At 46.6% G+C, this 23,855-nt stretch overlaps 25 protein-coding genes across 25 annotated transcripts; 11 read left to right on the top strand and 14 right to left on the bottom strand.

The window, feature by feature from the left end:
- Positions 1-33: 33 nt before the first annotated feature.
- OGAPHI_002635 (uncharacterized protein) lies at positions 34-1,512 on the bottom strand (the record flags this gene model as incomplete). The annotated part of the gene is made up of 1 exon (XM_046203526.1): positions 34-1,512. One exon carries the CDS (start codon positions 1,510-1,512, stop codon positions 34-36), a length of 1,479 nt encoding a protein of 492 aa, XP_046063294.1.
- Positions 1,513-1,769: 257 nt separating this feature from the next.
- OGAPHI_002634 (uncharacterized protein) lies at positions 1,770-2,486 on the top strand (the record flags this gene model as incomplete). The annotated part of the gene is made up of 1 exon (XM_046203525.1): positions 1,770-2,486. One exon carries the CDS (start codon positions 1,770-1,772, stop codon positions 2,484-2,486), a length of 717 nt encoding a protein of 238 aa, XP_046063293.1.
- OGAPHI_002633 (uncharacterized protein) lies at positions 1,881-3,640 on the bottom strand (the record flags this gene model as incomplete). The annotated part of the gene is made up of 3 exons (XM_046203524.1): positions 1,881-2,451; positions 2,609-3,378; positions 3,638-3,640. 3 exons carry the CDS (start codon positions 3,638-3,640, stop codon positions 1,881-1,883), a joined length of 1,344 nt encoding a protein of 447 aa, XP_046063292.1.
- Positions 3,641-3,695: 55 nt separating this feature from the next.
- OGAPHI_002632 (uncharacterized protein) lies at positions 3,696-6,080 on the bottom strand (the record flags this gene model as incomplete). The annotated part of the gene is made up of 1 exon (XM_046203523.1): positions 3,696-6,080. The coding sequence occupies one exon, from the start codon at positions 6,078-6,080 to the stop codon at positions 3,696-3,698; it is 2,385 nt and encodes a 794-aa protein (XP_046063291.1).
- A 362-nt stretch (positions 6,081-6,442) lies between these two features.
- Positions 6,443-7,306, top strand: OGAPHI_002631 (uncharacterized protein; the record flags this gene model as incomplete). The annotated part of the gene is made up of 1 exon (XM_046203522.1): positions 6,443-7,306. One exon carries the CDS (start codon positions 6,443-6,445, stop codon positions 7,304-7,306), a length of 864 nt encoding a protein of 287 aa, XP_046063290.1.
- A 10-nt stretch (positions 7,307-7,316) lies between these two features.
- On the bottom strand, positions 7,317-8,159 carry OGAPHI_002630 (uncharacterized protein; the record flags this gene model as incomplete). The annotated part of the gene is made up of 1 exon (XM_046203521.1): positions 7,317-8,159. The coding sequence occupies one exon, from the start codon at positions 8,157-8,159 to the stop codon at positions 7,317-7,319; it is 843 nt and encodes a 280-aa protein (XP_046063289.1).
- Positions 8,160-8,280: 121 nt separating this feature from the next.
- Positions 8,281-9,252, top strand: OGAPHI_002629 (uncharacterized protein; the record flags this gene model as incomplete). The annotated part of the gene is made up of 1 exon (XM_046203520.1): positions 8,281-9,252. One exon carries the CDS (start codon positions 8,281-8,283, stop codon positions 9,250-9,252), a length of 972 nt encoding a protein of 323 aa, XP_046063288.1.
- A 263-nt stretch (positions 9,253-9,515) lies between these two features.
- OGAPHI_002627 (uncharacterized protein) lies at positions 9,516-11,078 on the bottom strand (the record flags this gene model as incomplete). The annotated part of the gene is made up of 1 exon (XM_046203517.1): positions 9,516-11,078. The coding sequence occupies one exon, from the start codon at positions 11,076-11,078 to the stop codon at positions 9,516-9,518; it is 1,563 nt and encodes a 520-aa protein (XP_046063286.1).
- OGAPHI_002628 (uncharacterized protein) lies at positions 9,976-10,539 on the top strand (the record flags this gene model as incomplete). The annotated part of the gene is made up of 1 exon (XM_046203519.1): positions 9,976-10,539. The coding sequence occupies one exon, from the start codon at positions 9,976-9,978 to the stop codon at positions 10,537-10,539; it is 564 nt and encodes a 187-aa protein (XP_046063287.1).
- Positions 11,079-11,249: 171 nt separating the features above from the next.
- OGAPHI_002625 (uncharacterized protein) lies at positions 11,250-12,893 on the top strand (the record flags this gene model as incomplete). The annotated part of the gene is made up of 1 exon (XM_046203515.1): positions 11,250-12,893. One exon carries the CDS (start codon positions 11,250-11,252, stop codon positions 12,891-12,893), a length of 1,644 nt encoding a protein of 547 aa, XP_046063284.1.
- Positions 11,255-11,686, bottom strand: OGAPHI_002626 (uncharacterized protein; the record flags this gene model as incomplete). The annotated part of the gene is made up of 2 exons (XM_046203516.1): positions 11,255-11,505; positions 11,674-11,686. 2 exons carry the CDS (start codon positions 11,684-11,686, stop codon positions 11,255-11,257), a joined length of 264 nt encoding a protein of 87 aa, XP_046063285.1.
- A 28-nt stretch (positions 12,894-12,921) lies between the features above and the next one.
- OGAPHI_002624 (uncharacterized protein) lies at positions 12,922-13,572 on the bottom strand (the record flags this gene model as incomplete). The annotated part of the gene is made up of 1 exon (XM_046203514.1): positions 12,922-13,572. One exon carries the CDS (start codon positions 13,570-13,572, stop codon positions 12,922-12,924), a length of 651 nt encoding a protein of 216 aa, XP_046063283.1.
- Positions 13,573-13,616: 44 nt separating this feature from the next.
- Positions 13,617-14,309, top strand: OGAPHI_002623 (uncharacterized protein; the record flags this gene model as incomplete). The annotated part of the gene is made up of 1 exon (XM_046203513.1): positions 13,617-14,309. The coding sequence occupies one exon, from the start codon at positions 13,617-13,619 to the stop codon at positions 14,307-14,309; it is 693 nt and encodes a 230-aa protein (XP_046063282.1).
- A 24-nt stretch (positions 14,310-14,333) lies between these two features.
- On the bottom strand, positions 14,334-15,926 carry OGAPHI_002622 (uncharacterized protein; the record flags this gene model as incomplete). The annotated part of the gene is made up of 1 exon (XM_046203512.1): positions 14,334-15,926. One exon carries the CDS (start codon positions 15,924-15,926, stop codon positions 14,334-14,336), a length of 1,593 nt encoding a protein of 530 aa, XP_046063281.1.
- A 252-nt stretch (positions 15,927-16,178) lies between these two features.
- On the top strand, positions 16,179-16,994 carry OGAPHI_002621 (uncharacterized protein; the record flags this gene model as incomplete). Its single annotated transcript, XM_046203511.1, has 1 exon — positions 16,179-16,994. One exon carries the CDS (start codon positions 16,179-16,181, stop codon positions 16,992-16,994), a length of 816 nt encoding a protein of 271 aa, XP_046063280.1.
- Positions 16,995-17,081: 87 nt separating this feature from the next.
- OGAPHI_002620 (uncharacterized protein) lies at positions 17,082-17,753 on the top strand (the record flags this gene model as incomplete). Its single annotated transcript, XM_046203510.1, has 1 exon — positions 17,082-17,753. One exon carries the CDS (start codon positions 17,082-17,084, stop codon positions 17,751-17,753), a length of 672 nt encoding a protein of 223 aa, XP_046063279.1.
- A 58-nt stretch (positions 17,754-17,811) lies between these two features.
- On the top strand, positions 17,812-19,673 carry OGAPHI_002617 (uncharacterized protein; the record flags this gene model as incomplete). Its single annotated transcript, XM_046203506.1, has 2 exons — positions 17,812-18,638; positions 18,956-19,673. 2 exons carry the CDS (start codon positions 17,812-17,814, stop codon positions 19,671-19,673), a joined length of 1,545 nt encoding a protein of 514 aa, XP_046063276.1.
- OGAPHI_002619 (uncharacterized protein) lies at positions 17,931-18,167 on the bottom strand (the record flags this gene model as incomplete). Its single annotated transcript, XM_046203509.1, has 1 exon — positions 17,931-18,167. The coding sequence occupies one exon, from the start codon at positions 18,165-18,167 to the stop codon at positions 17,931-17,933; it is 237 nt and encodes a 78-aa protein (XP_046063278.1).
- OGAPHI_002618 (uncharacterized protein) lies at positions 18,324-18,548 on the bottom strand (the record flags this gene model as incomplete). The annotated part of the gene is made up of 1 exon (XM_046203508.1): positions 18,324-18,548. The coding sequence occupies one exon, from the start codon at positions 18,546-18,548 to the stop codon at positions 18,324-18,326; it is 225 nt and encodes a 74-aa protein (XP_046063277.1).
- OGAPHI_002616 (uncharacterized protein) lies at positions 18,810-20,021 on the bottom strand (the record flags this gene model as incomplete). The annotated part of the gene is made up of 1 exon (XM_046203505.1): positions 18,810-20,021. One exon carries the CDS (start codon positions 20,019-20,021, stop codon positions 18,810-18,812), a length of 1,212 nt encoding a protein of 403 aa, XP_046063275.1.
- Positions 20,022-20,060: 39 nt separating this feature from the next.
- OGAPHI_002615 (uncharacterized protein) lies at positions 20,061-20,462 on the bottom strand (the record flags this gene model as incomplete). The annotated part of the gene is made up of 1 exon (XM_046203504.1): positions 20,061-20,462. One exon carries the CDS (start codon positions 20,460-20,462, stop codon positions 20,061-20,063), a length of 402 nt encoding a protein of 133 aa, XP_046063274.1.
- Positions 20,463-20,689: 227 nt separating this feature from the next.
- OGAPHI_002613 (uncharacterized protein) lies at positions 20,690-21,967 on the bottom strand (the record flags this gene model as incomplete). Its single annotated transcript, XM_046203502.1, has 1 exon — positions 20,690-21,967. The coding sequence occupies one exon, from the start codon at positions 21,965-21,967 to the stop codon at positions 20,690-20,692; it is 1,278 nt and encodes a 425-aa protein (XP_046063272.1).
- Positions 21,096-21,557, top strand: OGAPHI_002614 (uncharacterized protein; the record flags this gene model as incomplete). The annotated part of the gene is made up of 1 exon (XM_046203503.1): positions 21,096-21,557. One exon carries the CDS (start codon positions 21,096-21,098, stop codon positions 21,555-21,557), a length of 462 nt encoding a protein of 153 aa, XP_046063273.1.
- Positions 21,968-22,006: 39 nt separating the features above from the next.
- Positions 22,007-22,276, top strand: OGAPHI_002612 (uncharacterized protein; the record flags this gene model as incomplete). Its single annotated transcript, XM_046203501.1, has 1 exon — positions 22,007-22,276. One exon carries the CDS (start codon positions 22,007-22,009, stop codon positions 22,274-22,276), a length of 270 nt encoding a protein of 89 aa, XP_046063271.1.
- Positions 22,277-22,303: 27 nt separating this feature from the next.
- Positions 22,304-23,827, bottom strand: OGAPHI_002611 (uncharacterized protein; the record flags this gene model as incomplete). The annotated part of the gene is made up of 1 exon (XM_046203500.1): positions 22,304-23,827. One exon carries the CDS (start codon positions 23,825-23,827, stop codon positions 22,304-22,306), a length of 1,524 nt encoding a protein of 507 aa, XP_046063270.1.
- Between the last annotated feature and the right edge of the window lie 28 nt (positions 23,828-23,855).

Genomic DNA, 23,855 nt, shown 5'->3' with positions numbered 1-23,855 from the left:
CGTCCTTAATATTTTTCGTCCGACGCGTCGACTTTACTCGTTGGCTATGGACTGTAGTTTGCGGCGCAAGTCGTCCTGATCGTAGTTCTGCGGATTGTTCTTTTGCGGAAGAACCCCCACACATCTGATTTGGAGACCCTCGATCTTGTTTGTGTCGACAACTACCTCTTTGGATGGGTTCAGATGGATCAGATGGGTGACGAACGACGAGTACGGTAGCTCCTGGCCCTGGGACGTGCCGTACCGTCTTTTATTATTCAGGCGCATGGAGTACGCAAGCGCGTTGTGGATAGCCTGTATGAACCCCAACGCGTCTAAACTCTGGGTCTCTCTGTCGAGACACCCATTGAGAAGCAGAACTTTCTTTTTTTGGTTCTCGAGAATCGCTTCACCGACTCCCTGGAGAATTAGCACGGGGATGATCGATGTCATCAGCGATCCGATCGAGTAAACGATCACGTTGCTGTTGGAAAGACAGTTTATCACGCGGGACTGTGCTGTTGGATATATTTCCTCGCCGTAAGGCGAGATGTAGAAGATCCGATCGATTGGGGCAGGCAGAGGAGCCGTGTCGTCTTTATCGACGTGCAGTTGCGACTTTTTCAGATCTGGATGGATGTAGCTGGGAACTGCAAACTCGCTTTCGCCCTCGCTGTCGGACTCTGGCAGCTTGGGATAGTTTCTGGGCTCGGACTGGCCATAGATGATGGCCTGGCTGTCAAGCTGGTCGGTGGACCCAGAGAACAGGGGATGTTTATGGACAGGGGATGTTCTTCCAGAGGGAGTAATAGGGGGCGGATGGATGAGTGAGTCTGAGCGCACGAGCGGGTACGGCAGGCTGGACTCCTCGATTGGATGCTTTGAGGTTTCCAGTCTTGACGGATGCGAGATCTGTGACTGGCCGGTGATGATGGTGCCGTCTTTCAACAGCGCACTGATATGGTAGGTGAAGTTTGTGTTCAAGCACGGGATGACGTTGATACTTGAGGGAGCACGGGCCACTCGTAAGATCAGCTCCACGGCCGAGTCCAACGATCCGCAAAACAGCCGTGCCCCGGTGAGAAACAGGTTCCCGACGCTCGCCAGCTCAAAACGGAAGTTCTTGGCACTGTTTCGTGACCGTTTGAGGATCTCCATATGTACGTGAATCAGAAAACTGCGGATAATTTCTTTGCACGCTGGCTCTACCTGGTCCCACAGCTCGTGCGACCCGTCCACAATCAGCTCCCACTCGGACTTGGCCTCCTTTGAATTCGCAGAAAGCCTATGCGACAACAGCTCGCGCAAGCTGCTGCTCTTGTCAGGAATCAGTCGTACGATTCTCGAGCGAAGGTCCCCCACGGAACAGCCACCTAGAACTCTAATAATTTCAGAAGTGGATCCTCCATTATCCGACACGGGAAGGATGTGCGAGACCGACCCGATGTGCGACTCTGACCCCGAAAGTTCCTGTATGACGTCCAGAATCGAATTGGTAGCGGTACCGCCCGAAATAATAGCGATGTCCACCATGACAAGCAAACAAATAATAAGAGACTTTGTTTTTCACACAAGCAAAATTCGGGGCCCCATGTTTTTGTGCTGTACTCTGCTCCCCCACCGTTGTCCCGCCAGCAGGTGGTCTTTTGGCGTTTATACTGGGTGGGTGTCTTTCCCCACACAGGACGTCCCTCCGAGTAGTTCCTTTCTTGTGGTCTGCGTCGACACCTCTGCACCGTACTCCGTGCACACGTAAATCCGTGTTGCGTTTATTTATTTTCTTGTCCAAAATGTCTCCCCCAGCAATTGTGTTCACCGATTGGGACGGAACCGTCACCCTCCAAGACTCGAACGACTACATCACCGACCATCTCGGGTTCGGCTACGAGAAGAGAAAGGTTTTAAACGATCTCATGCTTGAGGAAAAGCTCTCGTTCAGAGAAGGTTTTGACGAGATGCTCAAGTCGATCCCAGCAAACGGGTACTCTTTTGAAAAGTGTGTGGCTTATTTGCTCGAACACATCAAGCTGGACCCGGGATTCACCGAGTTCTACCATTGGTGCCACGCCAACGGGATCCCGATCTACGTTATCAGCAGTGGTATGTCGCCAATTATTGAAGCTCTGTTGAAGAAGCTGCTCGGACAACAGGTTATGGACCATGTGACCATAATCTCGAATAGCGTCGAGACCAACGGCGATGACTGGCACATTGTCTACCGCGACGACACTCCGTTCGGGCACGACAAGGCCGAATCGATCAAACAGTGTCTCGAGAAGTACGACTTGAGCAAAAAACCGTACCTGTTCTACTGCGGAGACGGTGTGTCGGACTTGTCTGCGGCCAAGTCGTGCGACCTGCTGTTTGCCAGACGGGGCAAGGATCTGGTCAAGTTCTGCATCAAGCAGCACATCAAGTTCACCCAGTTCGACTCCTTCAACGACATTCTGGACGACGTGAAGGGCATTGTCACTGGACAGAAGAAACTAGAAGACTGTTATGAATAAAGAGTCGATAGACGAATAATACACGGATTCATTGCGTGGAATAAATATGCTATACATCTCAGCTCACCAGGACCCACATAAGGAAGAACAGAATCAGGATTCCAAAGATCCGCACCATTAACCACCGATTGCTGGTCACTGTGTTATAGTATTTCAGTAGCTCTCTTTGTGCTCCGCTGATGTTCAAGCTGATATCTTCCACGTTGTTGTCTATTCTCTGTATCACCTCTCCCTGTTCCTGGACCATAGTAGCCAGTTGCTGGAATAGTCCTCCGACCTCGTTGATCGTGGACTCGATCGCTTCGACGGCCCGGTTTCTTTCCTGTAAGTACTGGTTGCTCTGCTCCTCTAGCAGCATGAGCTGTTGCGATTGGTCGGGAATCGATAGGTAGTCCTGGTTCGGCACAGAAACGTCAGGGTCCTGGTCCATTGCCGATAAAAATGGGTTATCCGAGACCTGCGCACCTTTGTTTCGCAATGCGTATGGCACCAGGTCGTTGGCGGCGTTGTTTTTCGATGGATCGTGGGAAGACCCGTTCACGGTGGCAAGCAGTTGCTCCTGTCGAGACTTTTGCGCCAGCTCGTTCCGTTGTCTCGTCTGAAGCACCTCTTTGAAAGTCTCGCTCACATTCTTCACCTTGGTATTTAGCAGCTGAACAACGTTCTTGGTATATGTATTAATTTGCGAGTCTCCAGACGACTTGCTGGCGCTCGACTGTTGCAGGTCCTTTAACGATCGCTCGATCTTGAATATATCCTGCTTGATCACGTACGTGAGCTCGATCATATCTGTGGGCTTGTCGTTGAAGAGCTGTTTCTGCTTCGCAAGCACTGCCAGCTTGCCTAGCGAACTCGTCACCCGAGCAATGTCCTTGGCAATAAAACCAGCCTTCTGTGTAAACTCGCTTCGCTGCGACTTGGTCGGCCCGTTGGCCGCCGCAGAAACCGCCGGCTTGTGCTGATTCTGTTTGTTGAACGTTGAGACGCACTGCAGAAACTCAATCGTCCGGTCTTGAACGTTGGGCGCATACACTTCCATCTCGTTCGATACTAATTTTATTCAGATATTAACAACTAATATAGAAACCGTCTGTTGTTCGTGTGCCAGGGCTTCAAACCTTTTTCATAATTAATCTATAACACAATTTTACCATATTCCTGGTAGCATAGCACGTTTCGTTTTGCTACTTACCCAGTCGTTGCACTTCATTAAAGATCAATTTTCTTTCCGCAGTCGTCACAGAAGAATTGGATCTGGTTTTGGGGATTTTCGCCGCCGGGCCGCGCTGTAAACTTGTCCGATCCGCACCGAGCACACTGGATCTTGGTCTCCTCAGACCCCCCAGTTATCACAGAGTCAACAATGCTCGATTCGTCCTGGTCAGACACAGAAATCGTAGGGATCATTTTCCGCGGTGCAAGCCCGTCCTCGCTGCTCGACTTGATGTCCTGACGCAACGAGTTCACGTTCTCGTCAGCAGTAGATATAATAGGGGTGTCCTCGTTTCTGATTCTCGTAGACTCCAAAATATCGTGCAGTCGCACATCCAGTTGTCGCATCTTCGAATCAGACGTGCTGACATCTCCTTGACTGTCGTTCAAGGTCTTGGAGAGCGGCGAGTCGCTACCAAACGAGGCCAGAGCCGCCTTGGTTGCCAGGTTCTCTCCTCTGCTAAATTCCTCTCTGCCTCGATCGTTCTCGTCTCCCAACGCTATTGCACTTCCCCGGTGGATCGACGATGACTTGTTCATAATGCTCGATGACCGCGACCGATCTCTAACCTTCGAAGATCTCCGATCTGCCTTGCTGCCAAACTTCTTGCTCGTTTGTCTGTAGTATTTGCGTTCCGCGTACGCAAAATCTCTCCGGAAAACTCTGATGATTCCATCATCATCGGTTGTCACCATGATAGCCGTGGAAGGGTCGTCAAAGTCATCATCGTACTTCTTTGGAACCTGAGTGTTCTGCATCCGAGCCTTCAGCTCGAAAATCGGGTCGTTGGACAACTCCAGCAGCTTTGACGTGGCTCTCGGAGCAAAAATGGCCACATTGCACCGAGAATGGTGCACATGGAACGCGCCGTAATTCTTGTTCTTGTGACGACAGTTCTCATCTTTGAACAACGATGCAATGCCCCAAGTGAGCTTGTGAGTATTTTTAGCATTTTCTGGGGCTTTCAATGCAAAGAGATCCAAAGGCCAAATATACGCCCATCCATCTTCAGAACCGGATATGATAAACGAATGATCTTCGTTGACAGATGCACGGATCGTAGAATGCTCGTTATCGTGTCCTTTGTACCGCACGTTCAACACCTCGTCTTTGTAGCTGAATAATCGTATACGCGAGTCATTAGCCGTTACAAGAAGCTTGATATCATCATTTGACTCGAACACGTCAATTCCTGTCACCCGAGGGGTGACATTGTTCTTTTTAATTTCAAACTTGGCTATCACTCCCAGATCTTTCAGCGACAAAATCAGGAATGCTCCAGCTTCTCCGCCCAAAAATAGTTCTTGAGAATTTGGAGAAAATGCCATACACGTGATTCTTTTCTTAACAGATGCTTTCAATAAGACCTCCTTTTCCAAGATCGACCATAGCTTGACAGTGCCGTCCCACTGACAGCTGACAAAAAATCTATCATCCTGCTGGTGGAACATGACCTGGGTAGCGAAGTTGGTCAGCTTGAATGTGGCCAGACAATCATTTCTGTCAACATGCCAAAGCTTTATTGTAGAATCTTGTGAGCAAGAAATGATAAACCCATTTTTAGACCAATCTATACTAAGAATGGTATCGTCGTGAATAAATTCCTTGATAGGAGATTGCTTAAATAAAGGAGCGAACGGAACGCTCGAATGCTTGTCTTTCTTCAGTTTTTTGGTTGGGCATCCTGTGTTTGATCCCTTGGGAATGTTTTCTGTGTTTTCTGTGGAAGCAATCGATTCATTCATAAAAGAGGTGCGATCAAATGAAAGGTGGTCGAATTCATCGTTGAGTAGCGTTTGGTTACGGCTGCTAAAACTCTTGCTATGGTGGAGATCGGGTGCCTCTCTGTCAAGAGGCGACGTGATGACTTCCCAGATCCGTAGAACTCCATCGTCTCCACCAGATGCCATATATTTTCCGTCTTTACTAAATGCGAGAATGAAGTTTGCATGCTCGTGTGTGGAGTTCTTGACATGACCAGAACTGACACATGGCTTCTTGGGCTTGTCTCTGAAGTAGCGCTCACCATCGTGTTCAGAAAAGCCGTCCTCGCCACCGACAGAGTCGTCGATCTCGACGTCTGCAGGATTCAATTCCTGGGATAGGAAAAACCTAGAGAATCCTTTGGCGGGACCTTTGGGACTGCGCTTGAAAAACTCGCGATACTTGAGCTCTCTTGCTAGGTTCGACATGTCTGCGTCAAAAACAACTCGTGTGCTAGCGTTTGGTGAAAGAGTGGTTTTTCGGAGTGGAGTGCTAGTTTCGGTAGCAAACGCTTTTTCGGGCCGAGAACTAGTATCTATTCCGCCATGAAACTGAAGCGTGGCGCTGGAGTCTTCACTGTGTGCCAATGGCAATTCATGAAGGACTTTGGAACTCATCTCGATACCTTCAGTTTATGGCCATTACCTTTTCTAAAAAAAACAAGGCCCAATGTTTGCTCTGTTGCCCTTTAAAAACCCGCACCTTCTATGAATAGTAGTAGGTCGTTTACCAAATCAAGTTGTTTAGAGCCCAATTAGAATAATAATAGCTCAAGTTTGGCGCAAAGACGCTTATGATAGAGGAACGTGGCAGTAAAAAATGTTAATCAATGGATTCAAGCCCGTATTTTTAACTGGGGATCGTCTTGTCTAAAAAAAATTCAGGATGCGGATGGCGATCTTTAGTAAATTTGATTACACTACCAATTTGGAGAATTTTTTTTCATCAATAAAATTATTGCAAAACTCATCAGGAAACCATGTCTCAAGCAGCCTTAGACACCTCCTCGTCGTGGGCCGACGCCGAGAACGATCTCCCAGCCACACAAGTGACAGAAAATCCAGACGGAACAAAGACTATCGTCTCGTACAAAATCAACGACCAGGGCAAAAAAGTCAAGGTGACACAGAAAGTTAGACTCGTGACAGTGAAGGAAACCGTGGACCCAGCAATCGCCGCTAGAAGAAAATGGAGCAGATTCGGAGAAGAGAAAGAGAACAGAACCGTGGGGCCTGACAATAAAACCACCCAGTTCGGTGAAGAAGTCCAGCTGATCTTGGGTACCTCTTGGAAAGAAGACGCACAGAAGGAGGCAGAGGCAAGAAAGAAGGAGATGGCCCAGAAGAAGCCTCAAACCATCATCTGCAGAACTTGTCAAGGAGACCATTTCACATCCAAGTGTCCTTACAAGGACACTCTTGGTGCCACCGATGCTACATCCGCCACCACGGAACAGCCCGCCACAGCCACTCCTGATCCGTTGAGCAGTACCGCTCCAGGGCCAGGCGGCGTGAGGTACGTGCCTCCGCACCTGAGAAGGAGAGGAGGCGCTCCAGCTCCTGGAGAATCCGAGCGCAAGGAGCGTGATGATTCTACAACTTTGAGAGTCACCAGTTTGAACGAGCAAGTCGATGACATTATGTTGCGCGAGGTGTTCAACAGATATGGTATTATAAAGAGAGCCACCGTGCTGAGAGACAGAGAAACGAGAAGATCCAAGGGTATTGCGTTTGTGGAATTCGACAACGTTCTGGACGCACAAAGAGCTTTGGAAGGTCTTAATGGCAGAGGTTTCATGAACCTCATTATGAAGGTGGACTGGTCCAAGCCAAAGAAGAATTGATATATCCGTATTAATTTAAAACATGCTCAACGATGATTGACAGTAGCACGTCGCTTTCGTAAGTTTGATTATGAAGTCCCATGTCTTGCACGATGTATTTGTAGTTTGTGAACGGCAGCGACTCGAGCCATGAACAGAACGTTTCTGGCTGTTTAGTGCTTAGTAGTTCGTCCTTGGTGCTATGAGTTACAACGACTGAACGGAGACGTTCAAACTTGGCCTTGATGGTGGCTTTTTCCTCTGTGGTCAGGTCATCTTTGACCATATTGCAATTATCGAGCCAATCTGTCTCTGTTTTAAATGCAGTTGACACGAATTCTTGTTCGTAGGACGGGTATTCTTCCAGCATCGTCTTGATACTGTAGATTCCATCCAGAAACACCACAGAAGTTAGGGAAGGAATAGGGCTGGTGAAATTGATGTCGTACGCGGTTAAGAACTTGTCGTGCTCCATGATCTGTGTGATCATCGTGGACCCGGCAGAATGGCCAACCACAGAAACCTGTTTCGTGCCCAATTGGTGGATAAAGTGCAGTGCTTCCAGAACATCCAAGATATGGTGCGGATGGACAATTTCCGGCGAAAGTCTATAATCAATGGCAAAAAATTCGATCTGTGTCGTCTCCTGTGATAGACTGTACTCGCCGTTGTTCAATTGTCGGTCCAATCTGTTGATCAATGGGCTGAACTCGTCATAGGTATGTGTCTCTCCGACCCAAGCACCACCGTGAATGTACACTATTGGCTCTGTCCACTTGACCTTGGATTTCGGAACACTCAGCACATAGTGTTTCACCATCTGACGAACAGACTGAGTGCCGTACCGGTAAACCTTTGTGCTTTCAACCACCATTGACCTCAACAGTAAAAGTTACCCTGCTTGAAAAGAATGGCTTTTTTTTTCTCGGAAGGCAACTTATTTTCTCTACCAAACTATCGAAAGGTTCGCGTTTGTTGATACAAATATCTACACAATGACAACCGAATACTCTGACGTTCAGTTGTTTGTCAGACCTATTGGTCCACAGGTGACACATGAGGAAGTGGAGGAGTTCTTCTCGCAGGTGGGCCCTTTGAAAGAGCTGAGACTCATGCCTGGCTATGCCTTTGTTGAGTACGAGAATTCCGAGACCGCAGAGAAGGCCTTCAGCGAGTTTGTGGAAAAAACTTTCGCCGGAGAGACTCTTCAGATCGAGTACGCAAAAAAGAAGCCGGATTACGCCAAGAAGGGTGAAAATAGAGTCAAGGTTTCGAATCTTCCGGCCACTGCATGGCAAGATTTCAAAGATTTCATCAGAGAAGAAGTGCGGTTGACGCCTACTTTTGTTAGAATTCCACCAGATGATCCAACTATCTGCCACTTGGAGTTCGCCTCTAGAGAAGATCTCGAGTCTGCCATCAGCCAGCTGAATGGTGTGAGTTACAGAGATGCACAGCTTGTTGCCGAGGAAGACACCAGTCCTTACATCGCATCTGCTTCTAGATCCCTTGGACCAAGAAGAGGTGGATACAGAGGTAGAGGTGGCTTCTACAGAGGTGGTAGAGGTGGATACCCTCCAAGAGGCAGAGGTGGATACGGTGGACCAAGAGACTACCCTCCATACAGAGGACCTCCAAGAGGAGACTTTGGTGGATACCCTTCAAGAGGTGGCTTCGGTCCTCCTCCAGATGGTCCAATGGGTGGATATGGTGGCCCATCCCGTGGCCCAAGCTATAGGGATTATGGTGCCCCAGGTGGTCCAGGCGGCTACAGAGGAGGTAGAGGAGGCTACCCACCACGTGGAGGTTACAGAGAGCCTCGTGGAGGATACCGTGATTACGACAGAGGATACAGAGACGGTCCTCCTCCACCAAGAGGCGAGTACAGATCAAGAGAAGAAGGTGGATCGTACCCAGAGCAAGGTGAAAGAGAATATGCAAGAGACAGATCTCCAGCAAGATACTGAACCCGCCATCATCGGAATAGTGTGATTAGTTTTTTTCATTTTGGTCCATATGTTATTTCTTATCCTCCCATGGACTCAGCGGACTAGCAAGAGACAGAAAATTCCAACTGTAACATCCTGTATTATCTCTTTGTAAATCAATCTGGATACAACCGGTCAAATTCACAACTTCAACGATACTCTTCTGCTGGTCAGAATCATGCAAAGACACGTTATAGATAACATTCCATTGTATCATAAAATTCTGTATAATAACGATGCTGTTAGATAGCATTTTCGACAAGTTCTAATGTATACTTCTTCACCAAATCGCTGTGAAGATCGTTCTTCAAATTTTCTAGCGGTGTCTCGATATCCAGGTACTGTGCCTGTTTGATAATTTCTTCAAATTCATCGAATTCGTAGTCTTCTGGTTCGGCTGGTTTGACAGCAGAAATTAGCGATGACATCAACAGTCTGTTTCTTTCCTGGCTGGCCTTCAAGTTGGCGTCGAGTTTCTTTAGCGTCACTTTGTTGGTGAATGCCAATGTGTCTATGTAGTTATTTTGCCAATTGACGTAATTTTCTAGCTTCTTCACTTCATCTTTCTCTGTACTTGATTCCTTCAGGTCCGTGATGCATTGCAGAAGTTTCTTCTTCTCGAGCTCAAATTGGCCCACCATCTGGTCCATGTCAAATTGTAGCTCTTTGTTGACTTTCACTTTATTCTCAATCTTGGACGTGATGGTTGCAAACCGAAGTGTGCTTAAGGTTTCGTCGAAGTCGGTGGGCGAGATGCATGCAATCATGGTTGTTTTCGAGTTGCCTCCAATGCTGTCCTTCAACAGCCAAGTCAAGATGGATTCTCTGTACGGTATCACCGTTCTCTGTTTTGGCGACTCGGCCAAAAGAGTCAGGATCCGGCCCAAAGTCACAAGCGACTTGTTGATCTTGCTTCCCTCCTGTTGTCTGATCTTCTCAAGACCGTCGCTGGCAACAAACTTCTCCGATCCAGCCAAATCCACCAGCTTCAAGTTCGACTTGAGCTTGACAAACGAGTTTGTGTCCGGGTCGAACTGTTCCTGCACAACAGTCACGGTGAGAATGGAGTGCGATCTCGACGATTGTTTGTTCAGATGTGTTTCTGCGGTGGTTCTTTTATCGAATCCCTTGGCTAGCAATTCCATAATTTCCTGTGAGCTACCAACAGTGTACTCACTCAAGTTTTCAACAAATGGGACCCTGTTGCTGTTTTCTCTCACCCGCAACTTCTCTCCAGTCCCCAGCAGGTCAACCACGTTCTCCTGATAAATCTCGATAAACGAGACCTTGACCTCGAATTTGGTATCTATCTGCTGCTTCAGCTTGGTAAACAGACTCTCACAGACCAGCGGGATCAATCCTCTCTCGTTCTTAGACCCCATCATAGTAAACGTCTTACCCGAGCCAGTTTGTCCGTATGCCATCACACAGCTGTTGAACCCGTTGATGGTGTTGTCAAGCATGTCCAACCCAACCTCTGTGAAAACAGTGTCTTGATCCGCAAAGGGAGTACTGGCTCTTCTGTCATAAGACCACAAACACTTGCTAAACTTGAAGTTCTGTGCGTCTCTGTACTTTCTGGCCTGTGCAGAACTCTGATCTGGCGTCAATGTGATCAATTGCTCCTTATCGACCTCAACCAAACATTTAGGTGAGCCTTCCAGCTCTCTCTCCAATAACGGTCTCACCCGGACAACAACCTTGATTGATTGGTCTTCTTGAACTTGAGATATCTTGGAGGCCTGTTTCGGGACCGTGTTCGCCTTCACAGGCGACAGTGCTCGCCGTTTATTTACTTTAAGCATTACTGAGCTTCACCTTGTGTTTGTAAACAATAATACTAAAAAGACGATCGACGCGACCAATTCCAATTATCTCCAATATTTTTTTAGTGGCAAAATCAGCTTTATCTAAGATCTGGTTTGGAGAGGATTTGCATTTACCGCATTGAGTGATTCGAGTCTCATTCTACCACAATGGATCAATTACGTCCCGAGCAGGAGTCGGTGTTGCAGAATTTCAAGGAGTTCACTTCGTATAATGAAGATGAAGAACAGGACAAGGTCCTGCGACTTTTGACCGTGTGCAACTGGAATCTGGAAATTGCTGTTGCCAGGTACTTCGACAACGACTTCCCTACCCTGGTTGATGATACTTCTTCAATTGCAACTCCGGCAGAGTCGTTCTCGCCGTACGTCAGATCATATGCCGGAACAGACCCGTTTGGCACGTCTGCTCCTCCTTCGAGAGAAGCCCCGGCTCCACGAGCTATTGCATTCGACGATCCGTTTTTGGATCTGATACCTAAACTGCCAAAGGCAATTCCTATCCAGAACCGTTGGAAATTTCAAGTCGGACTCAAATCCTCCTCCGAAAGACGAAAATCAACCTATGCATTACTTCCACCGGTCATTTTCATCCTAATGTTGTTCCCACGTCTCCTTTGGCTTGTTGGATATGGTCTCAGCAAAATCCTGGGACCATTATTCCCCGGTTTATTCAGGATCTTGGGACTTCGAGAAAGTCCTAATGATTTCCCTTGCAAACCTATTTATACTTCCAAGGAAGCTATTGCCAGCTACAACATCAAGAATTACATCAACGAGGTATTGGGTGAAACTTCGGATCTACCAATCTTTGAAGGCGGTTTCAACGAAGCTTTCGAGACCGCAAAGTCTGAGCTCAGATGGCTCATGTGTATCATTATCAACTCGGAAAGAGACACAACCACGAAATTCGTCAAAACATATCTAAATCACGAGCATTTCATCAAATTTATCAAAGAAAATAACATCATTCTGTACATCGGAGACGTCAGTTATCCTGAACCGTTCGAGGTGGGACAAACGTACAAGGTGTACAGCGTGCCACATCTTGATTTGATATCCAATGTTTCTGCAACCGGAACGACGTTCCCATTGATGTCTATTGTGACCAGATACCATAATTTTGATAACTGTTCTATAGATTCGGCCAAGAAGGTGACAAAACGGTTGCAGAAGATTGTTGATAAGTACGAGCCGCAGCTGGTTACGCAGAGATACGATAAGCAGGAGGCCGAGTTTTCGCGGCTGATCAGAAAACAGCAAGATGAAGCGTACGAGCAGTCTCTTCTGAACGATAAGATCAAGCAGGAGGAGAAGAAACACAAGGAGCTAGACGAAAAGGCTAAACTAGAAAAATTGAGACTCAAGGAAGAGGCGGTCATTTTGAGACAGAAACAGGAGCAGGCCTTCTTCCAAAAACACATTCCGTTGGTTTTTGATCGAGACGACAAAGACTGGGTGAAAGGTGACTATACTACGATTCAGTTCCGCAATCACGAGGGAAAACGGACCGTCCGCAAGTTTTTCAAGGATGAGACGTTATACGACTTGTTCCTGTTTGTCGAGTGCAAGAACTACAAAGCCCTACATGGAGACGACGAGGAAGAAGAGGCGGAAGATGTTGATCTTGACGGGTACGAGCATGACTTCAAATTCGAGCTCATTTCTCCAATGCCAAGAAGCAAGTTCCATGCTGATAAGACGAGGCTACTCAAGGACGTTAAGGAACTGTGGCCTAACGGTTCGTTATTGATTGAAAGACTTGAGGACTCGGACGACGAGTGTGACGAATGAATGATAGTAGTACATAATTATAAACCGATTATTTCTGTCTTTTGGAGTCTGGAGCCTCCGGTTCTTTGAGCTGCTGAAAGTTATCAGATACCACGTTCAAAATGAGGTTTTTAAGCTGTTCGTCTTTCTGTTCTTCTGTGATGTCCTGGTTCATGATTTGTTCGATCTCCTGTCTTCTTTGGATCAGGTCCTGGTTGAGTGCTTCGTCGGAGTCCTTTGCCAAAAACATCTTGACTTTCTCGCCATTTGGAAGCTGCAAATTCTCGTCAAACATCGATGATCCTGTTTTCATCGACGAAACGGGACCGAGTTTCTCCAACGACGAGAGATATTCAATCAGTTCAGGGAACTCCTGCTCTTCTTCTTGGTATTTTGCAGGCGTTAAACCATCGTTATTTTTCAGCTTATAATCTGCATTCAGTTCTTCAACCAGCACCTTGGCAACCTCCACAGACTCCGCGTGGTGCAAAGGAGTGTCTCCGTCCGAATCCTGGACGTTGATGTCACCTCCTTGGGAAATCAAATATCTTAGCAGGTCAAGATTACCGTAGCTAACGGCGGCGTGGATCGGCGTGTATCCGTTGGGGTCTTTGGAATTTGCAGAGAAATCGCCCGACGCAAGAAACTGCTTCACAAGATCGACGTTGTTGTCTGAGGCGGCAATCCAGATGTTAGACATGGTTATGGAAATTTTGTGTGAATTTTTTTTATCAATTAATTACCATGAGTAAAGAAGAGGCCTCCAAGCCGCTGTCTGCTTCGGACGCTTCGCAGGGATTTAATTGGTGGATACGAACCTTGAAGTATAAGACGGGGATCAGTTTGACAGATCAGGAGAAACTGGCATATGAGCAGGAAAACAAGGTCAAGACCGAGCTGGACCAATGTGCGAAATGTAACGAGTACAAGAACTTCATGCTGCAGTACTCGCCAACAGTGACTTTCATGATCGACCAGATCAACCAGGTTGGTGGCTATGTTGATCCCGACAAGCTCAAGTGCGAGATTTGCACGATCCCAAGATATGGAGGCTATAACCCGGGAATGGGTGTGCAGCTGTGTGCTAATTACATCGACAACAAATGGGTGTTGAACGACACGCTCTCGCACGAGCTGGTTCACTGGTACGACAATACGCGGTTCAAGGTCGACTGGGGCGATATCAGACACCATGCGTGCTCGGAGATCCGTGCTGCCTCATTGAGCGGCGAGTGTGCGCTGGTTACTGAGTTTAAACGGAGACTCGGGTTCCTAAGATACGCAAAGGGCCACCAGGAATGCGTGAAGAGGAAGGCATCGCTCAGTGTGATTAACCATCCGGCCTGCAAGGACAAGGAGCACGCCGACGAGGTTGTCGAGGAGGTGTTCAGAAGCTGTTTTAACGACACAAGACCGTTCGAGACAATCTATAGATAAGATGTATATAGCAAAACCGACGTTTTAGAAGACCAAGTACATGGTGCACATCAAGCTTGGACCAAACACGATTCCGAACCAGAAGATACAGTTGCCCAAGATCTCCCGGTCTTTCATCAGTTTGGACCGACTCAGTTGCACCAACGGAAGTTGACTCATCTGCAGCATCAGCAGATAGCCTCTCAACCGTTTGAAAATGACAAACATAGCAAGTTCGTGAATCACGGAGCTCAACACAAACGTGAAGATGGTGGCTCCTGTTTTGTTCAGTTGCAAAGCACTGATAGAGCTGTGGTAGACATGTCTTAACAGGAACTTGTGGACCACAATGTTCCAGTCTCTAGCATAGGCGTTCCAGTCCACAGAGTTCCACCAGTAACCGTAGAACTCTCTGTCGGCGAAATAAGAGAGCTCTCCAATTGCATTTAGGATCAGCTCCCAAATCAAGTAAAACACCAATAAATAGACACCCAAGAAAGGCGGGATGAACCCAATTATGATCTTCGGATAGATCTGTATTCTGTAGGCAATGGAGGTGGTTTCCCGCAGCTCCAAGCAGTTGATAACCATAGGGTACAGATAAGTGTCCGAGATTGCAATCATGAGGAAGATGACACCAAAGATTCCAGCAATCTTGGTCAGGACATAGCGCTTGCGTATTTTAGTTGTGGTTGGATAGTCTATCTGGTAAACCAGCGTTGGATACATGGAGTAGACAAAGAAGTTTTTGAATGTGATGTTTTCTGGGAATGGTTGTTCTGCAGACTGTGCTCTCAGCTCAAACTCGCAAAACTCCACAGATTTTTCCAATGGGATACGAACTTTGTCTGTCAGCTCTGTATCCTCGTGTTTCTTCAAGTAGGCGCGAGAAAACTTGAGCTCGTTTTGGATTGACCACAGGTATCCGTTGTAAAAAGCGTACGAGTGAATCTTCATCAATTGGACCAGCGAGTGGAGCAGCAAGAAGATCTTGCCAATCCACGAATACTGAAAGTACTCTGCCCAGACGAGGAAAAATACCAGGAAGAAAACTTCAAACACTGACTCAATGATCCAGGCAGACTTTTGCCAGCTCAGCTTGCCATTTTTAACAGCCAGTTGAATCAGGACAGGAATGTACATCATGAAGTACATCAACAAGTCTGTGAACGCAACACCAACAATGTTATCTGCCATGATTGCAATAACTTTGGACTCGATCAGACTGCCATAACTTAGGTGGTGGTTCAAAACAACGTTCAACCCACCAAAAAAGACACAGAACCAGAAGGCAACAAACAAACCGTAGAATTTGGCGCCAAACTTGACTTCAGCGTCGAAGATCGAAGGCCGCGGCTGGAAGGTGAGGTCCCCCCATTTTGATCTGAAAGACCCATCTTTCTTGAACCTGTTTTTATCTCTCGGCAAGGAATGCGCCATCTCAGTTGCTTTCGGTTGTGGGACTGGCTCGGAACGTTGGGAATCGGTGACGATTTCTTTCTCATATTCATCGTCTTCCAGAATTGAGCGTCTTTTTTCTCCCGAGTTCTTCTCAATAACCTGGAGTTTTGCGGTTGAGTCGGATTTGGAGGTTTGGGGCCTTGTCAGCTTTACCGAACGAACTTCATCTGAACTCATTGTGTCCGAACAGAGAAAGTGATTAATGGGTCTTTAATATTAGCGCTGTAAGAATAAATCAATCTTCTCCTTAAACGCCAACCAGTTGGGCTGATATCCTGTAACAAGTGTGTCTCAATGTTAATAAATTGAAATTTGTTGCAACTTGGGAAATCAATCAAATCGAAACACTTTTGCGGCTCAGGGGCTGGATGATCTTCAAAAAATTTGCCAATCATTTGAAAATTATATCTGTTAGCACCAACCTTTGCAATGTCTCGTCCAGAACAGATCGCTCCTCCGGAGATTTTTTACAACGATGACGAGTCCCAGAAGTACACAACCTCCACCAGAGTGCAGCATATTCAGGCTCAGATGACCTTCAGGGCTCTGGAGCTGCTTAATTTGGAGCCAAATAAAACTCACTTCTTGCTAGACGTTGGATGCGGATCTGGCTTATCGGGAGAAATCTTGACCGAGGAAAACCAAATATGGGTTGGAATGGATATTGCTCCAAGTATGTTGGCCACTGCACTGGATAGAGAGGTCGACGGAGACCTGTTTTTGAGCGATATGGGTACGGGAGTGCCGTTTAGAGCAGGAACTTTTGACGCAGCTATTTCTATTTCTGCAATCCAGTGGCTGTGTAACGCCGACAGCACTCTCAACGAACCAAAAGCTCGTCTGGCAAGATTCTTCAACACGCTCTATGCTGCCCTGAAAAGAGGCGGCAAGTTTGTGGGACAGTTCTATCCTGCAAACGAGAACCAAATCATACAAATTACAGGAGCAGCCAAAGTGGCCGGATTCCAATGCGGTGTCGTCGTGGATGACCCAGAGTCCAAGAAAAAGAAGAAGCATTACCTCGTGCTACAAGCAGGATACAACGAACGACCACTGAACCTTGGTAGCATGGACATTGAATCTGCCGTTCCAAAGAAAGAAAAGAAGATGAGCAAGAAAATGATGAGAGCTCTTGAGACAAAGAAGGACTACATCCAAAGAAAGAAAGAGCTGATGAAGAAACGAGGCAAGACGGTTGCCCAGGACTCCAAATTCACGGGAAGAAGACGGAAGCCTCGTTTCTAGATTAGTGTGTATATTACAACAAAAAACCCTGTCGCGATTGAATATAAATAAAGTAAATTTAAAAATTTTCCAATTTCCAGTTTGACGATGTTGGCTAATCGGACTTTCCAGCGCGCGCCACGTCATTTTGGCGTCAGGTACACTGCTATCACCAAGAGACAGCGTATTTCTGTTCAACTGTTGAAAGATTTCCCCGAATATGGCGTTCGTGGCCAGATAGTGCAAGTGAAGCCAAGCGTCATGATCAATAAACTTCATCCAAGAAACGGAGCGGTGTATATGAACCTGCCGGACTCCAAACCGGTGATTCCCGTTGTGGAAGCCAAGGATATCGAGGTGAAGACCAAGGTCGAGCCTGAACAAAAGAAAGAGCCTGAATTGCTAACATTGGACGACCTGATAGCGTTCGACCTTAATCAATTGGTTGGAAGCGAAAAAGACTCAATCATTGCAAAACTGCCAGGAAAAGTCATGTTCAGAGCCGAAAAGGCAGGCAACAAACTACGCAACCCTATTTCTGGATCCAGAATCCTCACTACAATGAACAGAATGGTTACACAAGATTTGAAAGAGTTTGAAAACGCAGAGTCGGTTAACAGATTCTTCTCGGAAGCCAACGTGGAGCTTCAGATTTTGGACCAGGCAGAAAATGTTCTCGACAGCATTCAACAGGATGGAATCTACTCGGGACAACTGCTTGACTTGCGCAATAATAACGAGGAGTTGCATAGATTCAAAATTGGAGTGAATGCAAACTGAGCGTCATGTAAATATAGATGATTATTTAAACTCCATATATATTTTATAATCATTTTTTATGCCTAATGATTCCTTGTTATCCAGACTAGAGTCTCCTAAAAAAACACCCAAGCCATCTGGATCTCCGAAGAAAGCGTCACAGGCCAAGTCTGCCGGCGAGCAGTACAAGATCCTTGATTACTCAGTCAATATCTTTAGCAATACCCCTGGTTTCCAGACTTTGAATCTTGATGATATATATTTGGAATCCAACTTTGAAGACGACGAGGACGAGCAGAACCTGGAGATTTTGGAGCAGTGCGTTGAGTTCTTGCTAAACACCAAGTTCGACTTCTTATCGAAAGCTAGATTGTCCTCCAAGACCAAGGCCAAGCTCTCTGCTCTGCGGGCTTCGTATCCCAACGTGGTTACCATAAACCAGATGTATGCGATCCTGCCCAATATGGAGACGTTTGTTGATTCTCGGGTCGAGAAACTTGCGCTACAGGGCCGTTTAAAGCTTATCACGCATCCACAGGCAAACGTCCGGTACATTATTCGCACTCAAGACTTGAAGAGTCTTATCAAACATCACACCAATTCAGACACCATCAGTTCCCGATTTGTGGATCTTTTGCGGGACATTCCCAACGTGGAGGCGATCCCAGCCTCATTGCTTGCAGAAAATGGACTCAATGCCAGAATCCTTATTGACTCCGGATTTCTGACATTTTCATCCAAGAGCGAGTGGTTCACTCTGACTTTGCCCAACTTGGGGCCCTTTTGGCGACTGGTGCGTAGCTCGAACGTCGCCATCTACAAAGCAATCAAAGCAACCAAGTTTGAACAGATATTAGAAGACGATCTACGGTTGAAGTACGAGGTGAATCAAAGCAACTTCGTCAAGTACAACGGCATCAACATGATTTGGAGTTTGAGTTTAATGACCGGAATGGGGATCGTCGAGTGTTTCAACTCGCCAACAGGAAGAGTCTTCAAACTTACAGGCAAACACTTGAAAGAATATTAAATTGTCCAATTTAAAATACACAACTTTTTAAAACTATCGTCTATCACTCACTGTCTGACTTTCTGAGTATTTCTTCTTTGCTTTCTTTCCAGCTGTTTCTTTTCAAGCTTACGTTGCTTCTCAGCGCTCATCGAAGCTTTCTGCTTCTTCTGTTCCTCAAGTTTTTTGTTTGCAAGTTCTTCTTTCTTGAGAGTCTCTTCAACTTTCTTCAACTTGGCAAGCTCGTTCTCTCTGGTCTTCTTTGGCCTACGGTTGAGTTCACCAATGAAAAAGCCCTTGCTGATGACGTACTCAATGAAATCATTGAGCAGGAACTTCAGAAGCTCGTTGGAAGCCTCGAGGTCTGCAGAAGATTGAGGAATCTTCATCTGGACAACGATTCTCTTGCTCTTGACCAAATCAGCGACAAGTTCCGGCTTCTCAGCAGGCTGGTCGGTGATGGCAATGAAAGACAGGAAACCTTTGCATTTCTCGAGAATGGAGTTGAACTTCTTGTGGTACAGAACCTCGTTCATCTCTGGAACCTCGTTCATGAAAACGAACTCCAATGGCAGCTTGGCCGACTCGGCGGTTCTGGTCAACGAAAGGAAGTAGTTCTCGTTTCTGATACTGTTCATGTTATCCTTGGAAACAATGGCCCAGATGAAGTCGTCGTACTTGGTGCTTGCTTCCTTATCAATTTGGAAAACCAAATCAACAACGTCCTTGGTAGAAGACGCCGAGTCGATGAAGAAGCTGAGAAGAGATTCCATGATCCACACGAAAATGTTCTGTCTTGGCTGCAACTTGATTTTGGCAGTCAACGACTCGATGTTGAGTCTACCTGTAGCGTAAAACGAATAGTTCTCTGCATCGTCTTTAGCAAGCAACTGGGATCTGGTGACACCAACCTGGTAGAATTGTTCCTTTAACAACTCCAGGTTGGTGTTGATGAACTTGTTGACTAGCTTGTCGTTGTATCTAGATCCAACATAGTAACTGACGAAGTAAACAGAGATGAATCCAACAGATATCATCTCCAACGTCCATGGATAAAGCTTGAGTCTCTCAACGAGACCCAGCTCCGACAACTCGGCCGGGGTGTACTGGGAGTACTTCTTGGTGGCCTCCTGGGCCAAACAAGTTCCGAAAAGCGTGAAAATTGCCAACGAAAGCATCGAGGAAAAACAGACGATAATGTTATCGATGTCCAATTTTTCACATTTGGTCGCCGCCCGCGATTGAGGAGGCCCCCGCGACAAATTTTTACGTTGTACCATGGCTGATTCTGAATGCGCTTATATTTATATACATGTACCTTACAACTTGACCTCCTTGACATCCAGCCTGCTGTTACGGATGTAGTAGTGTCTATTTCTCGAACGGTAGGTGTCTGGTCTACGCAAGATGTCGATTCTCATCACGTTCGGGTTGAAGATCGGCACGTTCACCTCGACACCCAAACCAGCCACCTTGTTTCTCAGCAGAATGGCAGATGCAACGCCGCTTCTCTTCACCATGAGGATAGCTCCAATCACGGGCTTTTGATTCTTGTAGAAAACACTAACCACGTCTCCCGCTCTGAGTCTTTCTGGGTTCGAACGCTCGATCATCTTGAGTTTCTCGCCTGTTGGATCAAGCTTCTTGTATTGGGCCTGTCTGATGTAGGCCATGAGTGGTTTCCCGTCTCTGAGCTTTGGCAGTGGCTCGTAAACGACCATTTGTTCTCTTGCAATTTCTGGAGGTTAGCAAGTCGTCAATTAATGCATCGTATTACTTACTTGGTGTCGTGGAAAACAGTCTCGAGCCGAAACTTCTCGGAACGCCTTGAACGGCCTTCAAAATCGTCGATCTGAACATGTTGAACCGAGTATCGCTACGCTACAAAAATCACGGTTGGAAAATTTGTGGAAAATAAATCGACCGGGTAACCAATATAGACTATACACTACTCAAGCTCTGCCAGATCAACCTCGACAGGATCCTCGTCGACCACCTTCTTGTTGACCTTCCAGAGATGGACGATGTTGTCATCTGCACAGCTGGCAACTGTCCAAGGGATTTCCTCGCTGAACTGGAAGTCGTTGATTCCTCCAGTATGTCCCCCGTGCATCATGAGAAGCTCCGAGACACCATCTTCCATTTCGTCCTGCAATTGCTCCTGACCGATCTTGTTGATGTCCCAAAGAATGATGCGCCGGTCCAGAGACGATGAGCCAACTATGTTTTCGTGGAACGGATCCCATTCGAGGTTGGTGATGGATTTCGTATGGCCCATCATGGTATGGAGCGGCTTTGAAACGTCTCTCAAGTCGTATAGGTAAACGTTTCCGTCTTCGCCTCCAGCGGCAAAGATGTTTTTGGAGAACCGCGAGAAACAGAGCGTGTTAAAGCTGGTTTTGGAGCTTAACACCGTCTTGATGGCTGGGTCCTGTGCTCTCGTGTCCTGGTATATGAAGTTTTTGTCCTCAGACACGGATCCGAGCGTGTTTCCCGAGAAGTTGTGCCATTTAACATCGTTAACGATACCTGTGTGGTGTTTGAACACCTGTGTTGGAGTCAGCTCCGCGCCCGTTTGCGAACAGTCCCAAATAGCCACCGTCTGGTCGTCCGAGCCAGTGACCAATTGTTCTGCCACCACAGGGTTCCAACTCAATCCGTATCCGTTGTCAGTGTGGTGCACCAGTTTTGTCTTACTTTGCTCGTTCATCTGGGAATCCAAACAATACACAAACACCTCTCCGTTTCCGTTGATGGTGGAAATGACTTTATTATTCTGGGGCATTGCACGGACTCTATTGATTTCCATTTCTTGATCCAGTTTCTTGGAGATTCTGAGTCTCGAGTTGATTTGTTGCAACTCCTCCGGCGTGATTTCTGGACCATTGTCCCAAATAGAGGCAGGAATCTGAGTAGACGCGATCTTCAAGTAGTTCACATCTTCTCCCGACGTGTGCGTGGTCAGCAACAGATTTCTGGTCTTGGAAATCTTTGTGTCTTTGGTTTTGTTTTCAAAAGTGTCGCCTAGAACCCATTGGATAGACAACGACGGCCATGTCAACGCGGTCTCGCTAATGAAATCGTACATGTACCGACAATTTTTCCTCCATAACTTGTACTCTTCCAAGATGGTCAGTTCTTCGCTCTTTTCCTCGTCCTGGGATTGCTGTTCGTCATCCGACGAGTCAATTGGCAAGTCGCCAAAACTAACTTGCTTCGAGGTCATAATATACACGAGAGAAAAAATTATCAGAGTTTAATTTTCATGGATCAACAGTATGAGCTCACACAGATCGCGCAAGAGTACGGTTCTGGAGGATTTTTCAAGAAATTGGCTCTAAACAACGAATTGTCTGAACTTTGGATAACAACCCTTGAAGACAAATCGTACAGGATCCAAGTCTCAGTCGATGGGTGGCATCTACTCGCGTCAGACCAGTTCTTTCCAACATTCGAAAGTCTTGCTAACGAGATCAGCCCCAAGTTCCAACGCAAATGGCTCTTGAAACTAAGTGAAAAACTCCAAACTCTCTAATCATATTACATCATATTATACACATATTCAGATTCTTCCAGAATTGAACAGAATGTTGATATGCTCGCTCAAAAACTCGTCCGTGTAAAACTCTGACCTTCTCACCAGCTCCTCGTCCAAAAGGCCGTCGTTGCCAAACGTGAACGAATCGCTCGACAGGATCTTCAAGAGCTCTGTGTTCTTATCGAGAACCTCCTTGAGGAATTCCACAGGCTTCTCGCTCAACTTCTTATAGAAATCGTACTTGAACTTGGAGTAATTAAGTAATTGGAAATTTAGTCTCAGGCTCTCGTTCACTTTTTCAAGATCCTTTGCTGTCTGCTTGTTCAAAATGCTTTGGTTGATCATCTCGCTAATCTCAGCCAACTGTTGGGCACCTGGCTTGAAACTTGGGTTCACCAGTCTTGAATTCACCTTCAAATCGATCACCAGATCTCCTAGCGTAGTTTCCTTCAATGTGTTGATGCTGTATTGAAGTTTGATAGGTTCGACCGGCTTGAGAAGCTTGGTGGACACGATCTCCATGATCTGCGCAAACGTCAACGAGCTGACAGCAAATATACGGTAGAGTAAATCGTCGCTCTTCACGGTGACAACTTGCTGTGGCTGTTGATTGCCTCCCTGTTTATCTTGAACCGTTTGCACTTCAAACAAGTTGTTCATCTTGATGTAGTTAAAGATCTTGTGGATGCAGTCCGGCTGGGAAATCTCGCTAGATCCCAAAAGTTCAACCAATGCGTCGTTGACCACTTGCAACTTGATTGGATATGTCTTTGGCTGGATGACAATATTGCACACGATTTCCTTCTCTGAAGGGTCAGCAGACTCGTTTTCTGGCAGCTCGGACTGGGGAATCGAAGAACCAGCTCTTTTAATGTCCAGACCGTCAAATTGATGTTTCATTCTTTCCGGCTCGTTGGATCCAAAACTGTCGTGCCACTCGATAACTCTCGAGCTTGGACCGTCATTGACAGAGCCTATTTGCAGCTCTTCGTCGTTCCCGTCCTTGGCCTTGAGCTCAACAGATATTCCTGACAAGAACGAACTGAATTTTTTTCTCTTTGGTGAATCAGCAGGCTCAGTATCGTTTAGCAAACGACCCTCAATTCTCAAGGTCCACGATGGAGGCGGAAGATTGTCCACCTGTTGGTCTTTCACTTGCCATGGCTGGTTCTCGGATGTGTTGAAGATGAAAATTCGCAGGATTTGAGTGTCGTTCGGATCTTCAACCAGTCCGTTAGCCACCGATTGTTGATACTCCTGCAAATCAATCACCTTCTTATTGATCATCAAATCCAACTCGCGTTCCTTGGCTCTTAATTTGTGGTACAACTCGGTTTTCTCTGGAAACACAGAAGCGATCGATTTCGATATGACAACGTCTGTAGGCTTCATGTTCGCAGACAGCGCATGGCCTTGCGAAACAGAACCTTGCGACTTCTGTCCCTGATTACCCAGTATACTATGCTGCACGTGACCTTGTCCATGAGCAATGGCAGCCTGTTTGGCTAGTTTTCTGTGCTTGTCTCTGTGCATTCTCGCGGCAGACATCTGAAAAACAAAATACCCTACTCTGACT

This window comes from Ogataea philodendri, assembly GCF_020536065.1.
Source record: "Ogataea philodendri strain CBS6075 chromosome Unknown scaffold1, whole genome shotgun sequence".
NCBI lineage: Eukaryota > Fungi > Ascomycota > Pichiomycetes > Pichiales > Pichiaceae > Ogataea > Ogataea philodendri.
Note: the sequence above shows the minus strand (reverse complement) of the source record. Positions and strands in the feature narration are given on the sequence as shown.